At 45.6% G+C, this 16,327-nt stretch overlaps 1 protein-coding gene across 13 annotated transcripts in view; it reads right to left on the reverse strand.

Moving 5' to 3' along the window:
• Fgfr2 (fibroblast growth factor receptor 2) overlaps positions 1–16,327 on the reverse strand; it is a 105,039-nt gene that overhangs the window by 48,369 nt on the left and 40,343 nt on the right. For all 13 annotated transcript variants that reach the window (XM_021169080.2, XM_021169077.2, XM_021169079.2 and 10 more), the window contains one exon: positions 9,257–9,380. In XM_021169080.2, coding sequence (XP_021024739.1) covers positions 9,257–9,380 — 124 coding nt within the window. The remainder of the gene's footprint in view (positions 1–9,256; positions 9,381–16,327) is intronic.

Below are 16,327 nucleotides of genomic sequence, written 5' to 3' on the forward strand. Positions count from 1 at the left end.
CAGGCATTAAACACATCCTCTTGTCAGAAAGGCTGAATTCCAGATTAGACTCTATCTTTTCTCATGGGATTTGCAAAGAAACAAAATGGGAATCACTGGGAAACCCCCAAAGCCAAAATTTTATGCCCTGTGGGTTTCAAATGCTATGCAAATATCTATCGGAAAGGATCAAGCTAGCCTATTTTTAGAAATACGTCCTAGAAAAGTATTCACACAGGTGCCCAATAAAGAGATGTACACCAAGCTTGTCATGGTCATGTTGTAATGGAAAAAGAGGGTATGCACAGCCTAAATATGATGACATGCTATGGCTCTGTCAGCAGCACATGGGCCACAAGGATGAACTGAAAAAGACCGGTATGTGTAGACACAGGACAACTTGACTCTCGTTATCAACTTTCACCATTTAAAAAAGCCTTCCTTGGAGGAAGTCCGGAAAGCTTCATGCTAATCCCTCGGATGCCTGGGTTTGCTCCTGGGGTGGATCAAGCAGAAGGAAAAACTCTCAGCACATCTGAGCAAACAAGAAATGTCTCCCTCAGGTACAGACCACTCGAGAAGCTAAAGGATAGACTGTTTGTTTTCCTAGAGCCAAACTGGGAGACACTCAAGACTACATGTAGCTCTCGGTGCACTCAAATAGCAGAGAGGCTCAGAACCATCACCCAGATCCCAAACACTGCACCAACAAGACAGAGTTCACCCTCACAACACAACACAACACAACACAACACAGACGATGTTCTAACGTCTCCCTCCAAATCAGGACAGGGACTTCCTCACTGCCTCCTCTTTCTTCACAGAAGAACAGAACACCATCCCCATGTGACAACATCAATGTCCTTGGTCACCTCCTCCCACAGCCTCCTGCTCTGGACCTGCTATGTAAAACCTACACTAGTAAAACAACCTTCCAAATCAAATCTCCTATGTTAGCAGCACACCCTGGCCTCATTCTCCTTTCTCCTGCTCTGTGGACATAAAAACCAAACAGGAAGATGATGAACTCAGTCATGACAGCAGGGTTCTCTGAGGGAAAGGGAGTCTATGAGCAAAAACTTACACGGATCATTTACAAGGGGAAGAAGATGGTGCCATACTCACTCCTAAGAAGAGCTGGTATCAGACTCAATTCACCTGGCCCTTTAGTTCAAAAAGGCAGATGCTAATCAAGATGTATGAACACATGTGTTTAAAAACTCTAGTTTTTCTGTTTCAGAATTTGAAATATGTTAAGATGCCCTAAACTCAAATATAAATTACACATGAACTAGTTTCTCTGCTACAGGGTAAATGCATTTTATCTAAAATGCTTGGGGCCAGAAGTGCTTCAAGTTAGAGCATTTCTTGGATGTCAGGCTATGCGTGCATCTGTTTTACTTGTTGGCCATCTGTAATTCTAAAACCCTGAAATCCTGAATTCTTCAAAATCTGAAACTTGTAACAGGACAATCCTTGACTGACAATACAATAAATCAGAGAATTAAGACATTTTTGGAGACTGGATTTGCAGATTAGCCATGTTCAACCCAAGGGGCCCATTACCGCACACTGTTGCTGCGATCCACGAACGCATCCTCAAGCTAAGCTTGCTCCCAGGTTTTGTGCAGCTAAGTAGCTTTCTATCTACCTGCTCCCATCTGCACTTTCTATGCACAGTCCCAGGAAAAGACCATCTTCGCACAGAACTGTAGGGCATTAACCTAACCAGGACACTTCTACATCCTCCCGAGCTCCTATTGCAGATTCCATGCCAAAGATCAGACAGCCAACCAAACATTAGCCCTCTTTGTCGGTCACCTTTACCAGCACACTTGCCAGAACTGAGAGGAATCGATAACTTTCCTTCCTCAACTGTAGGTCAAAGGGCTTCTGAAGGTCCTCAGGAACAGAGCAAAAATAGACTATTAACCAAGCACTGAGAGATCCCTACCAGATTGGTGCCTACAAGCCGCTAGCTGTCTGCGAGGGCTAACTTCTTCCAGGGAAGCAACTCCTTTGAAGCAGTTGACCGCCGACCAGTCTTTGCCCCTGGAAGCCCTGTGGTAAGGCAGGAATGTGGAGCCTCTCTGGAGTAATGAAATCTCATTAACCGGCTTTGACCCCAGGGAGTTTTGAAATCCCCATCAAGAAAGTACTAAGCCTCAGCACCCCCGTAATGAGGACTAGGCTGAGTGTGTGTCTCGGCCTGGAGACCGGTGAAGAAGCACAGAATAAGCATGCAGATCGCCCGGTGCCATGATTTAGAGCCCTGTTCTTGTAAGCAACTCTTTCTTGGCTGGGTGCAACAAGCAAAGCAGGTTGTCGCCCATCGTGGTTTGAATCAGGAATGGCCCCCAAAGGTTCCTGTTTTGAATGCTTGAATCTCAGCTGGTGGCACTATTTTGAGGGCTGGAAAGGGCCTTTAGGGGTTGTGGCCTGGCTGCCAAAAGTAAGTCCCTAAGAGTGGGCCTTTGGAAGGTAGACTTGGCCACAGATCAATCAGGGATGTGTTTCCTGCACACTGCTACTCTGGGACTAGGGTTCTGTGTTCTTTCGCAAAGGCTCTCTCTGTGAACTATCACCTGCGTACAACCTTAACCCTCAGCTCATCCAAGTGATGAGGCTAGGTTTGCTAAGTCCAGAGCTGGCAGAGAGAGACAGCTCCAGCATGGTGTCAAGCTACAACAAGAAATGGGATAGTGTCTGCTGGCAGCAAGATCAGAAACGCAGAGAGATCTAGGTGAGGCCTGGAGCCCAGGAAACCACTGGAGGGCCTCTGAGGGTCTCTGTGCTGAAACCTGGCTGGTGCCGGAGGAACACAAGGCTTACAAGCAAGAATGGAAGGAAAATCAGCACTCAGTGGTAAAACCTCTAGATCTTGGTTACAAGTCATTTAAATTCTGTACCCAAGATTCCCCCCACCCCCACACCGGTCACATCAAGCTCTAAGAAGCCAATGAGATGGAAACTAAGACTCGTATAAGATCTTTCTCAGCAGAAATCAAGGAGATCCTGCTAGTGGAAGTTTCTATAATGAACTCAATGGCTAAATGATTCAATACCAAACATCCTATCACCACATCTTTATTTTTATCCATATAGCCATATAGCCCAGGCTGGCCCAGACTCTGTAGCCAAAGATAACCATGGACTTCTTCTAATCCTCTCCAGAATGACTAAGATTACAGATATGCCATACTACACTTGGTTATATGCAATGTGGGGTGGGGGGGTGGGGGGGTCAGACATAGGACTTCATCATGTATTCTAGGCAAGCTCTATATCAACTGAGCCACACCCCTGTCCTGGCCCCTACTATCGCATCAAGGACTTGAACACTATTCCAGGTCCCACATTGGATAACCAGGCTCCTCCAATCCCTTCCTCACTTCTATGAGATTACATAGAAGCCTCTGTCATTCCAGCTTCCAAGTAGCAAACCGATGCCTTGTGCAATTTCTTCCTCTCACTAGAGACTGCCAGAGGCTCCAGGCCAGGGGTCAGCCACACAGCAGGGCTGAACAGTCTGTGCCTAGAAGAAGCAAGACTTCATTCTTCTTAAATCCACACCTGAGGTACCCGGCACATGCTGCCAGGCTGTGTCACATCACGTCTAGAGCTGAGCTGTGGAGGATTTGTGTCAAGGGCTAGCCAACAGTGTCTTTCTGGCCTGCCAGTGACAAGCCAGGGCAGGACTGGTGGTAAAGGCTGCGCCACCTCCACCCTGCCAGAAGTGAAGGACAACAAATGGCAGCCCTAACCATACCACACCTGGGTTGGGAGATGAGATTCCAGAGAATGTATTTAAACTAATAAGGGATCAGACATGTTGTTCATACCTCCACTGCACTCCCCCCCTACCCTACCCCACCCCACCATACCAAATATCAGGCATCACCAGTAAGTATTTAATAGTCTCTGGGAACACAGAAGTATAGCGGTTAGCAAGAAAAAAGGCTCATAATTCAGAGCTGAAGGGCCTACATGAGTGAAGAAGGATACTAACCCTCACTTCTTCATATATATGTGTATGTATACATGTATGTATCCTTGCGTGTGTGTGTGGGGGGGGGTCCAAGCGTGTATGTACCTGTGGCAGTCTGAGGTTCATATCAGACATTTCCTTGATTTATTTTTCTACCATATTCTTTGTGGCAGGGTCTTTCTAACTGGGAACTCCCAGACATAGCCAATCTCACTAGCTAGCCTACTCACAGGGTCCTGTCTCCAACCTCCAGGGCTGGAAATGACATGCTGACCCAGCATGTACCTGGGTTCTAAGGACCCAAACTCCTGCCCTCTAGTTCTCAAGTCCATTTGCTTGGCAAGTGCTTTACCTACTGAGCCATCTCCCCCTTGCCTGAAAGGCCTACAGGAGTGTCTTCTCCAAGTCCTTGTACAAATCACCGAAACCCTGCTGGACCCAGATCTCCTCAGCCTTGACATGGGGTGGGGGATGGAAGGAGGAGTAAGGAGGCTCTGTGATACTCTGCAAGCCAAGCAACCAAACCAGTCTAAGATGACAGCATTACCCAAAGATGCCAAGTCAGCAGGAAAGAGAACTTCACCCACTGGTCCCCAGATGGCACCCAGTTTGCCTAATTAAGACTTGTGGGGCTCAGGAGATGGCGCAGTCATTGTAAAACACCTGCTTTTCAAGTATGAGAATCTGGGTTGGGTTCCCCCAAACCCATGTAAAACAGCCAAGCAGAACGATGTATGCTTGCAATCCCAGAGCTGAGATGGCACAGACGCACTGACCAGTCAGCCTAGCCTAATTGCTCAGTTCAAGGTCGCAGTGACAGACCTTGTGAAGAAAAGGAGGAGGGACCAAAAGACTCCTATGGACTAGCACAACAGTTGACCTCCAACATCCACATACTCCTAGACACATAAACACACACACACACACAAATGCACACAGACACACTTCTTCCAGTTGAGACTACCAAAAGTTATTAAAGAGTAATCCACGTGGGGACATTTGTTACAGCAGTTTTAAGGCACTAACACGGCCATCAAACAAGTGAGACAAACATCTTCTTTCCAATGTTGCAGGTTCAGGAGAGCCTGACAGCTCTCCTGGTGCCCAGATGTTTCTGACATTAGGCTGGCTACTCTTATCGCTGCACCAAGCTGTATTTGTTCCTAACATGCTAGAGCCTCGGTTCTTGTGTCAGACCCAAGAGATGTTGAAAAGAGTTAATGACTTCTAGGCGCCAGTTGGCGGTGGTGGGCCATCCGTCAGATCAAGGGCTTCAGCATCCCCACTGAGCAATCACACTGAAGACTCACTGCCTCCTGTAGCCATTTACCTGGCGGGCTGTTTTATTATTGCCACAGTCACCAAGGCCTGGAGCTTCGTGCTAATTTTCCTATGCTGTAAATGGCTGCAAAGTAATAGTGTCAATTTTAATGAGGCTAGAGCTATCCCCTCGCACACAACAATGACCCGCTGTTTTATTCCAGGACACAAGAGCATCACTTAAATCATACAGCTTCACGGCTTTTTTGTGGGGGTGCAGGAGTGGAGCGTTCAGTCTTGATGCTTCCTACCAATACCTGAATCACAGACGGAGCTAGCACAGAGGCAGTGCAGCAACAGCCAGGCCTTCAGTTCTCTGGCAACCGTTTCTAGTTTTCTGTGAAGTACAGCGGCAACTGAGACCCTGTTACTACATAGCGAAGTAGAGCATTTGGGCTCCAGGGCCACCAGGAGTTTGTTGCCTACGCCTGAATCTTTTCTGTTTCCACTTGCCAAGATGTTCAGAGTGACTGCCAGCCCTGTAAGTCTCTATGAGACTCTGGCTGACTCACTTCTCATTTTATTAGAAGCTCTCCAAAGCACGCTGAGGTAGAGAGAGAGGGAGAGAGAGAGAGAGAGAGAGAGAGAGAGAGAGAGAGGAAATTTCACACCTCGAACTTTACTGAAAATGTCTTATATTCCACTGACTTTTGAGTATTTATAAAGAAGGCTCAAGACTTAGAAAAAAAAATCACTGGAGTTGTGCTTTAATGGATATTCCCAACCAGCATTGTGTCATTATTGGCCCGGGTTGAGCTGGGCGATCTCCCAAACTTGTGACATAATCAGGCCTCTCTCTGCATTACTCCATACACTCCACGCTCCCTCCACATCACACCACTGAATCATATGCTCTTTTCAGCAAGACTGATTGCCAGGGGATTAACATTAGACAGCCCAGCTCCATTATTCAGCAGGTCCATTCAAATCCCAGCCCTAAACTAGGAGAGAGACTTCAGAGCTTTCACAGGGATGAGCTGCCAGAGAGCTCAAAGGGGAGGTGGGGCAGGGGGGCTTTTGAATGTTTAACACAACAACTCAAGCTAAAACCTGCTGTAAGCAAGACCCTGGGGCGACAGTGGCCCTGCCTTGACTCCTCAATTCTTGGAATGGCCCCAACCATGAATAATTTGTAGACCTGTGTTAGGCTTCAATCCCAAAGGACTCCTACAGAACAATTATTTTTTTTCTCTCCGTAATAAATTACTTAATTTTAAATTTAAGTATTCAGAACTTTTAGCCCCAAATCTGGCATTCTTAATGTAAACAGTCCATGTCAGATTTTTGTCCCTGCAGCCTGAAGTAAATCCCAAGTCATGTGTTCTTTGATGAACGGATTTAGAGCCATTTGTGACAAAAGAAATCCTCTCACACGTCACTCCTCTGTGTGTGTGTTTACTAAAATATCTGAGTCTAGCATACCACAAATGTCTCTATAAGAAACAAGACCAAAGCCAGGTCTGGTGATGCAGGTCTTTAAGAGGAGGTACCAGTCAGGATGCTGAGGCAGAAAGAAGATGGAAACGTTGACCTGAGACTGGGCAACTTAACAAGATCTCATCTCAACTGATAATATACATATTTTCAAAAACGTCTGGAAGATGGCTCGGTGATAGAGTAGCTGCCTAATGTCAGCCCTCAGTATCTGAGGATGGGAAAGTGGGGGACACAAACCAGGGATGAGGACAGAGGTGGGCCAGGAATGTTCAAGTTCATCCTCAACTACACCACAAGTTCAAGGCTAGCCTGGGCTACATCAGAAAGACTCTATCTCAAAAATAAATAAAAATAAAAATAAATAAAAGGTAAGAAATAAGCTAGGCGGTGGTGGCGCACGCCTTTAATCCCAGCACTTGGGAGGCAGAGGCAGGTGGATTTCTGAGTTCGAGGCCAGCCTGGTCTACAAAGTGAGTTATAGGACAGCCAGGGCTATACAGAGAAACCCTGTCTCGAAACACACACCCCCAAAAAAGTAAGAAATAAAAGAAGGCTCTGATACTCTGTTATGAATAGTTATAGGATAAATATTACACGGTACCCTATCAAATTTCACACTACGGCTCCTGAATAACTCACACTCTTGACATTGGATGTTTACACCCATCCGTAAGTTAGGACTACATGCTATGCTCTGAAAGGAAGTTTTGTGAGTGTAACCTCACTTAACCAGACAGTAAAATGTTTAACTTTTAGTCAACCTAAATCTTCAATTCAACCAATCTATGTGGTTTATTTAATCCTGTATTGAGGGAGGCTTTTATTGGTTCTTGGGTCATTCAAGCATTTGCAGAATTTCCCTTCAAACAGTTTGCATCTTATGAAAGAGACAGAAATATCCACAAGTAAGAGGATACCCAGGGCCATGCATGCAGACAAAATGATGTAGCAGAGTCTGTGTTTACAGTGGGTGGATCTGTTTGTGTCACCTTGTCACCCGGGAGAAATCAAAATGGATTGACTCCTCAGTCATCAATCTGCACACATAAGAGTAACCCAAAGAAATGACCAAGAAGAGAGAAGAAGACAAGTGTCACTGTGTCTGACAAGTCAGACCACAGAAAGCTCCTACAGGAAGAGATTCGAACCCACCAATTCTGTGACATAGAGGAGCCCCAGCTGTAGACTCCTGTCAGGAACAGTGGGGCAAACCCTAACTATCAACTTGACAGGACCTAGAATCACCTAGAAGACAACCCTCTGGGCAAGTTTGTCAGGAGTTAATAAAGTTAATAAAGGTGGGGAGACCCACCCCAAAAGGGGGTACCCAATTAGGTGTCCTATACAAGAAAGAGAAAGGAGACCTGGGTGCTAGTATTCATCTGTTTCCTGACTGCAGATTCAGTGTGGCCAGGTGCCTTGCCCACTATGATGGACTCAAACTGGGAACCCAAATGAACCCTTCCTTCCATAAGTTGCTTTTGTTAAGTATTCTGTGCAACAATGAGAAAAAACCTTAAGTAGCAGCCAATCAAATCTCATCAGTAGTCATGATACAAAGTCATGATAACCAGTAAAACTTGGGAAGAAATGCCCCATTCTGGAACTACAGGCTGTGTAACCTTAAGATGGGAAATGAAAATGATCCGCTTATGGGTGCACTGTGACAAAAACCTATTTGTGAGTCTCAAACATAGGTGGTTCCCTTTGCTCGGAGAAATGTCTTCCAGGAATAAGCATTGAGCTACCTAAGGACCATTTCTGACATTGACTTTTTTCTTCTAACCAGACAGGGACTCAATCATTAAATTAACTGTTTCTTTACTCTTTGTGATAAGTTGCCCTTCTTTAACCAATGTTTGCTGCCTCTCTTTTAAAAACAACATTTTCCAGGGCTGGAAAGGTGGTTCAACAGGTAAGAGCACGCATTGCTCTTCCAGAGGATCTGAGTTCTGTTCCCAACCTCCACATTGGTGATACACAACTTCCTAGAACTCTTGCTCCAGAAAACCCAGCACCCTCTTCTGTCCACTAAAAGCACCTGCACTCACTAGCACATATCCACACAGACATATCTACACAGACATATCCACACAGACATATCCATACAGACATATCCACACAGACATATCCACACAGACATATCCACAGACATATCCACACAGACATATCCACAGACATATCCACACAGACATATCCACACAGACATATCCACACAGACACACACAAACATAATTAAAGTTTCCCTTGCACGTACCAAGAATATTCAAAGTAATCTTAACTTCCAAAATGAAATGTTTTATACCACATCTACCTGATTAAAAAAAATAATGCTTAGGGACCAAGAAGAACTCCCCCAAGCCCATAAAACCTGGCTACCCAGGAAACAGAACACAGTCATACGACAGACGAGACTTTCTCAGATGACATCTTATGGATACAAAAAGGAGACAAGCCAATTCTCCTTCATTGTAAGGAAAAAAAATCTCGCTGCTATGGTTTGAAAGGAGTCAAGCCAGAAGGCAAACTCACCAACGACATCGAGGTGGTAGGTGTGGTTGATGGACCCGTATTCATTCTCCACCAGGCAGGTGTAATTGCCTTTGTCTGATGGGACCACGCTTTCCATAATAAGGCTCCAGTGCTGGTTTCGTACCTGAAAGAGTCAAAGGAAAGAGGGCTCTTTATCACAGACTAAAGCACCTGATACTTGCAGTATGAATGGAATTGGCTGGATCTGAGTTGAGCTCATGGCCAGAACAGGTTTAGCATGCACACAGCCTGGGTTCAAATACCCAGGAAGTTGGTGGAAGCAAAGAATGGACAGGATTTGTAAACTGCCCTACAATTAATATTCAGAAAGCTTTCCCTAGGCAGGCTGGTATTCAGGAGCCTGTAAACGTGTGTCCTTGTCTTAGATTTAAGGTTCCATTAGGAGAACCTACATGGTCAAGAAGTCCAACCAGTAAGCCTCACGATGTCATACCTCACTGGGAGGTGGCCATCCTCCCACCAGGAGCCTGCAGTCCCCAGAGTACCACGTAATCACCTAGAGCCAACAGTGGTGATCACTGGCTGTGTGCCACGCCCTCTGCCTTAGCTAATTTAATTCCTCCAAGAAGCCCTTGGGTCAGATCTATTATTGTTCCTAAGGCTGTTTGTTTCATTCTCTGAGCCCCCAGATATGTGGACAGTGTGTGTTTTCACTGGGACCAGGGTCTGTCCCTTCCCCTCCCTGATGGGGAGATAAATAAATGGCACATGTTCCTGGTATTCCCAGAATTCCAGACATGGGAGCAAGGACTCCAAGTTGCTGTTTGTAAATGTCTTGAGACTTTCCAAAGATAAGAAGCGCACGTAAAACTAAGCTATTGTGACTCCCACCCACAGCTTGTCCGCTCACATGAGGTTCTAATGTTCTCATCTTATGAGAACTTAACTAGGCAGTGGGGAAAGGCACTTCAGAGCCATGCCCTTCTAAAGAACAGATGGCGGGGCAGCTGTCCCAGGATGCACCTGAGAACAAGGGCAATGAATGATATGCCGTGGCTGTAACTGCCGAACAGAGCTTCTGCTACTGAGCAGAGCCAAGATCACTGTTCTCCACCAGGATGCCACATGGTAGCCCTGGGGTGAAGGCTGGATCCCTCTTAACAGCACAGGCAGAGGGTTAGAAATGGGGCAGGGCAGGGGCCTTGCTTAGATGCCACTGACCCCGACCCTTGCACAATCATGGAGTTGCCTCAGAGTCCAGCATAGGAAGGTGATAAAGAAACCCTGACTCACAAGCCAGAGAGGTAGGGAGAAGGGATGAATCTGAGGGCTTCAGACTGGTGACAGAGTAGGTCTGTGTTCTTCTCAAAAGACTCACATTGGTCCCCTTGCAGGACCTGCAAGACCACCTGAGAGAAAGCCAGGTGGCTCCTTATTAGGTAAAAGCTCCCTACATCATTCGATATGAGTGTCCTGATTGGGAAAGCCATGCCAATTCCATAGTCTTATGGGAACCTATCAAATTCCAGTCCCAGGGTGCTACTTGACAATGTCTCTCTGAGGGGTGGAAGAGACAGTGACCGGCTGGCTCTTCTGCAGAACTCAAGGCAGACAGGGCACAAGGGTACCCTCTGTATCCCAGGCTTTCGGGATGATCAGAACTGGTTCTCTCCCTGCCAGTCATGTGGAAGGTAGTTTAGGGATGCAGCCCCAAACTCCAGAGTCCACGCTTCATAATCCAGCCCTGAGCCCTGCTGTAAATATTCAGTTCTTTGAGCCCCCGCTCAAATGTCATGCCTGTGAGCCTTTAATCATGGCAGTGCCTCACTCTGGGCTCCATCCAAACTGTCAATGTCTTTCTTGTACCTGGATTCAGACTCTGGCACATGGCATATTCCAAATGGACTTGCCCACGAACTGCTAAGAGAGGTGACGTTGGCTGCCCAAGACATTAGATCTTGGCTTGGGACAGCACAGCCTGGCAGTTGCCTTTTTGGATACCACCCCCACACCCCCTCTCAGAGCACATGATCAGCCAAGTGTTTCCTTGGGTCTACGGCAGTCTAAGAAAGAGCCCCGGATACTAACTTCTTAGAGACACTCTACAAACATCAATAAGTTAACATGGATAAAATATTTTTTCAACAAGAAGCACATATACCAAAAAGTGGGTATTTCTACCCTTTCTAGAACCCTGTTACTCAGTATTTCCAGCTTTCTAGAACCTTGTGACTCCATCAATAACCTCCCACATGCAGTGACATTAATATTTTCTCTCTGACACCTCTACTCCCAACTGAATTCCTTGACACATCGTGAGACCCAAATATTAAAGATATGGCATTTTCCAAGGGATACTCTTAGAAACTAAACAGCCAACAAAGGGACCTGGATACTTCTGTAGAAGAGAGCCTACTGTCCATTAATTAGCAGCTGCTTAAACGACTGCAGTAGCAACTCTGTAAGAAACAGCAACCATAGGCACCGAGTTTGGAAATTTATTAAATCAGTGTTTACACACCAGGCTTCTGTGTGACCTGAAGGGACACGGGAGCAGAACACCCTTGCAGAAAGCACGTGACATGCACTGTGCTCTTCTGTGTGCTCTGAGTGTCTCAGAGCTGCAGGGCCACAATTATTTTGTCATTCGGGTCAAGTGCATGTATGCTGGTTTTGTACATGGAAAGTGACTACCTCCCCCCAAACCTGAGAAGCTGCTCGTCCACATTAGCAATCAAGGGAATGCAAATTAAAACAATAATGAGATACTTGTTCAGCAGCTGATTAACAGAAATTAGGAAGATCGGTGTCACTAGAGAACACGGTAAGTGAATACAAGGGAACGCAGACACCAAAGGGGAACGGCGACACAAAACCAGAGAAACCAGTCTGAGGGAAAAGGTGGCGGCACCCATTAAAACTAATGACACTTTTGCTTGTTGTTGCTGTTGTTTAACTGTGTAACGCTTCTTCTGGGTATCTTGTCCACAGAAAATAACCAGTCAGGCCAACTAGCAAGTTTGAGATTCAGTGAGAGACCTTGTCTCACTAAAGAGGATAAAAAGTGATTGAGGAAGACAGTTGATGTCAGCCTCCGGCATCCAAACACATGTGTGCGCAGAGAAATACGTAGCTGCATGACCAGAAAGAGAATGTCTCCTCAGCCGTCCACTGGGTCCTAAATCTTGCTCTTGGGGTATGTTCCTCTTCTGGGTCTCTCTAGCTGACCAAGAACAAAAGGCCAGGGACAGGAGGAGTCCTGCACCAAGCAACATTCCCGTAACTCGTTATTTTCATTCCTGCCCACAGTCAAATTTGTGGAATTCATCGTTATTTTCCAGCTGCCAAGGAACAGAACTGGCGAGCAGAGTTCTAAAACTATGTTCACCAAGGTCTTTCTTGAAATAACATTTCAGTATTGAAACAAAGCAGACTGAAGCTAAGCCCCTGAGCTCTTTAACTTGGAGCACAAAAAAAAAAAAAGCAGATTCCACAAATGTTCCACACCCCACCCATTCGAAGACAGAAGGCAGTCCAGACAGGTTTTTTGTTGTTGTTGTTGTTTTATGTTTTCTGTGGGGTTTTTTGTTTTTGTTTTTGTTTTTTCCAGACTCCTTCAGCTATCCCAAACCTCTCTAAATGCCTTTGAAAGCCTTGGCTATACTCAAATAACAACAGGGAATAAAGATTTAACTTATGCAGAATCAAAACATATCACCAGAAAGTCAAAGGTCAAAGGCCCCAAGTGTCACCTGGATGTTTGGCTTCCTCATTGCAAAACAACAAAATATTCAAAGATTTCCAAATACCCAGGTGTTCGCTAACAAGGAGAATAAACACCCAGAAGCTGTACTCTGAGCCAGCTCGAAGGAGGTGTCCATGTGACAACAGACACCCTATGACTTCCCAGCAATACAAATCCCTATAGTCCGGGTTTCAGAAAGGTAATCTATAAATACATCCATGGTTGAGAAGCTATAGGAAATCTCACTATTCCCTCCCAGAGCCCCATTTCCAGGAGGCTCCTAAGGATGTCAAGCCACTCCTTGTGAACGCACCTGTATACACATCTCACACATGTGTAGAGGGACTGGCATTTAGCTGCCTGTCATCTCCCAGATGTGAAGGCAGACACTTGTTAATGCTTAAACCGGCATTGACGGGTAGCAGTTTGCTTTGCACTGGGGTTGTCCAGAGAACTGTACCATCAGACCTTCTACCACAGTGGTTCTCAACCTGTGGGTTGTGACCTCTTTGGGGGTCAAACAACCCTTTCACAAGGGTGGTCACCTAAGACATTCGCTATGACTCACAACAGTAGCAAATTTACAGTTTTGAAATGGCAACAAAAATAATGTTATGGTTGGGGTCACCACAACATGAGGAACTGTATTAGAGGGTTGCCCCTTTAGGAGAGTTGAGAGCCATTGATCTACAGCCACAGGTGGAAATGGAACATCTTCACTCAGATCAGTAAAGAAGCCCTGACTCTCTGCAGAGGCAGTGTGTCTTACACCACCAAATGCAATCTTCGGGCAATGAAGGTGCCAGCAAAGTGGGTGGCAGCAGGGCACTCGGCACCTTCTGAACTCAGCTCTTTAATAATACTGACCTTCAAGAACTGCTATGTATGACCCAGTAATTCCACCAACTACATACCCCAAAGAGCTGAAAGCTAGGACTCAGATACGTTCACATAAATTATAACTAAAGGTGCTGGGCACAGCCACTGGATGGAATACTGATTAATCATAAAAATAAATCAAGTTTTGATTCACACTGTAAAATAGATGGACCCTGAATAGATTTAAGTAAAATAAGCTGGACCTAAAAGGCAAACATCCTGTGATCACATTTACAGGCGGGACTAAGAAAACAAAACAAATTTAAAGATATAAAAATAGACTTGAGAACCCTCAGTGCTGGGGGAGGGTTTTTTTCCTTAATGGGTACAGACATTTTATTTAGAGTAACAAAAAAAAGTTTTGGAGGTTAAAAAAAAAAAAAAAAAGATCCAACAAGATGGTGTTCTAGGCATTCTAGGGTAGGTTTTGGTGGGTTTATTTTGATTTGTTTTTAAGTTTCCTAACCCAGAGAGGTGACAGAAGTTGGAAGAACAAATGAACACCACACACACACACACACACACACACACACACACACACACGACTGAGGTACAGAAAGCCAAATATTTCTACCTGTGTTTTAAGCCGAAACAAATCTGAGCTCCTTTTTCAAGACAATTATTTTTAGTTCTAATCACATGTTCTATGTGGGCTAGATCTGCGCATGTAGACGCAGGTGCCCTCTGAGGCATACAGGATCTCTGGGTGCTGAGAACTGACCCCAGCTCCTCTGCTTAACCAATACATGTTCTTAACCACTGAGCCATCCCTCCAGCTCAAGTTTTGGTCCCATTTCTTAATTCCCTGATTTCAAGTGGTTTTGTGTCCCCCCCCCCTTCAGTGGCCTCATGCACAAGTCATTCCAAAGCATGCTGGGGTGTGGTGGCCAAGGGCCACAAAGCCATAAACAAGTCAGAAGAGTTTGAGGGACTGGCCTGGCCATCAAAGCCCTGTGTGGGCTCCAGAATGACAGATTTATGAAGAAACAAGAAAAATCACACAAATAACCAATGTTCCTTTATGGAAACTTCCAGGTCTCTGGCTTTCTGGAAAAACATACCACGGAAAACTTGACACCTTGCTTCATTAAGAGGCAAACAGACAGAAATCAGAGGAGCGGGGGTTGGGACTTGGTAGGCCCTCTCTGGGGCGCTTGAGTTGGGTCTCTTCAATTAGGTATCTGTCCTATGACATGGAATTGCTTCCAAGACAGATAGTTTGAGTATGAGTCCTAGGACCCATCTGGTGAAAGGAGAAAACCCACTCCCTCCCACAGGTTGTTCTCTGGCCTCCACAAGATCATACACACACAAACACACACACACACACACACACACAAAATCAAATAAAGTAAGCTTTTTTGTTTGTTTTTTTCAAGTAGGTCTCCCCTTTCCGGTGCTGAGACACGCAAAACTACAGCCTACACACAGCACCTCAGGTCAAATGTTTGCAGGGACATTTTCTTTAGGAGTTCACTCAGCAATGAAGAAAATATCAAAAAGAGAACCCCACACAGAGACTAAGATACCCAACCTTGTGCCACGAACCACATGAAGCCTGCAAACCACCACAACCTAGGAACCCTGGAGGGTTTAATGCATCTGCAGCAAGAATTATGCTTTAGGGAGTATGTTTGCCACCCTGAAAGCTATGACTTTCCTAATTCCCAGAAAGCCCTGGGGCTCCACAGAATTTCTAAATTTCCAGTATCACCACAATGACTGTCCTACCAGGGTCAACTTTATTGCCCTGATGTGAAAATCTCTATTGCACAATCATTTGCATTGGACAGGTCACCTCAGGGGCCACCAGGCCACAGCCCCCTTCTGCATGCCCCAGGGAAAGATCAGGTGAGCACCAAGGCCAGGGCCAGACATTCTAAAGGCCAGCTCTCCCTTCATCCTTTCCACCCTCTTTCCTTTATTTTCTGGGGAGTGTGTTTCTGTGTGCAGATGAGTGGAGGCCAAAGGTCAAATTTGGGTATCTCCCTTTACCTTATTCTGAGACAAGATCTCTTTCTCACCAAACCTGACTTGGCAAGACTAGCTGGCCATTGAACTCCAGTCCTGGGATTTTAGGTACACACTGTGACATCTGCCCCATCCCCCTCCCCCTTTTTTTTTAACAGGTTCTAGTCTTGAACTTGGGTCACAGCAAGCACTTTACCAACTGAGCCATCTTTCTATCCTTCATTTCTCAAGCATCAAAATGTCCTTTAGAGTTAGAATTTTGTCCCTAGTCATCCAAATTCCTTTCTCCTTCCTTCTAGAAACAGCTCAAACACGAATTAACAAAAACTCCCAGGGTCGGTGGGAGGGTTGGAGAGATGGCTCCGTGGTTAAGAACATTTGCTGATCTTGAAGAAGACCCAGCATTCCACATGGTGGCTCACAACTACAATTCCAGTTCCAGGGTTCTAACACCTTCTTCTGTCCTCTGAGGGCACCAGGCACACATGTGTACACAAATATACATGCAGGTGATA

The sequence above is a fragment of the Mus caroli genome, chromosome 7, assembly GCF_900094665.2.
Source record: "Mus caroli chromosome 7, CAROLI_EIJ_v1.1, whole genome shotgun sequence".
Classification (NCBI taxonomy): Eukaryota; Metazoa; Chordata; class Mammalia; order Rodentia; family Muridae; genus Mus; species Mus caroli.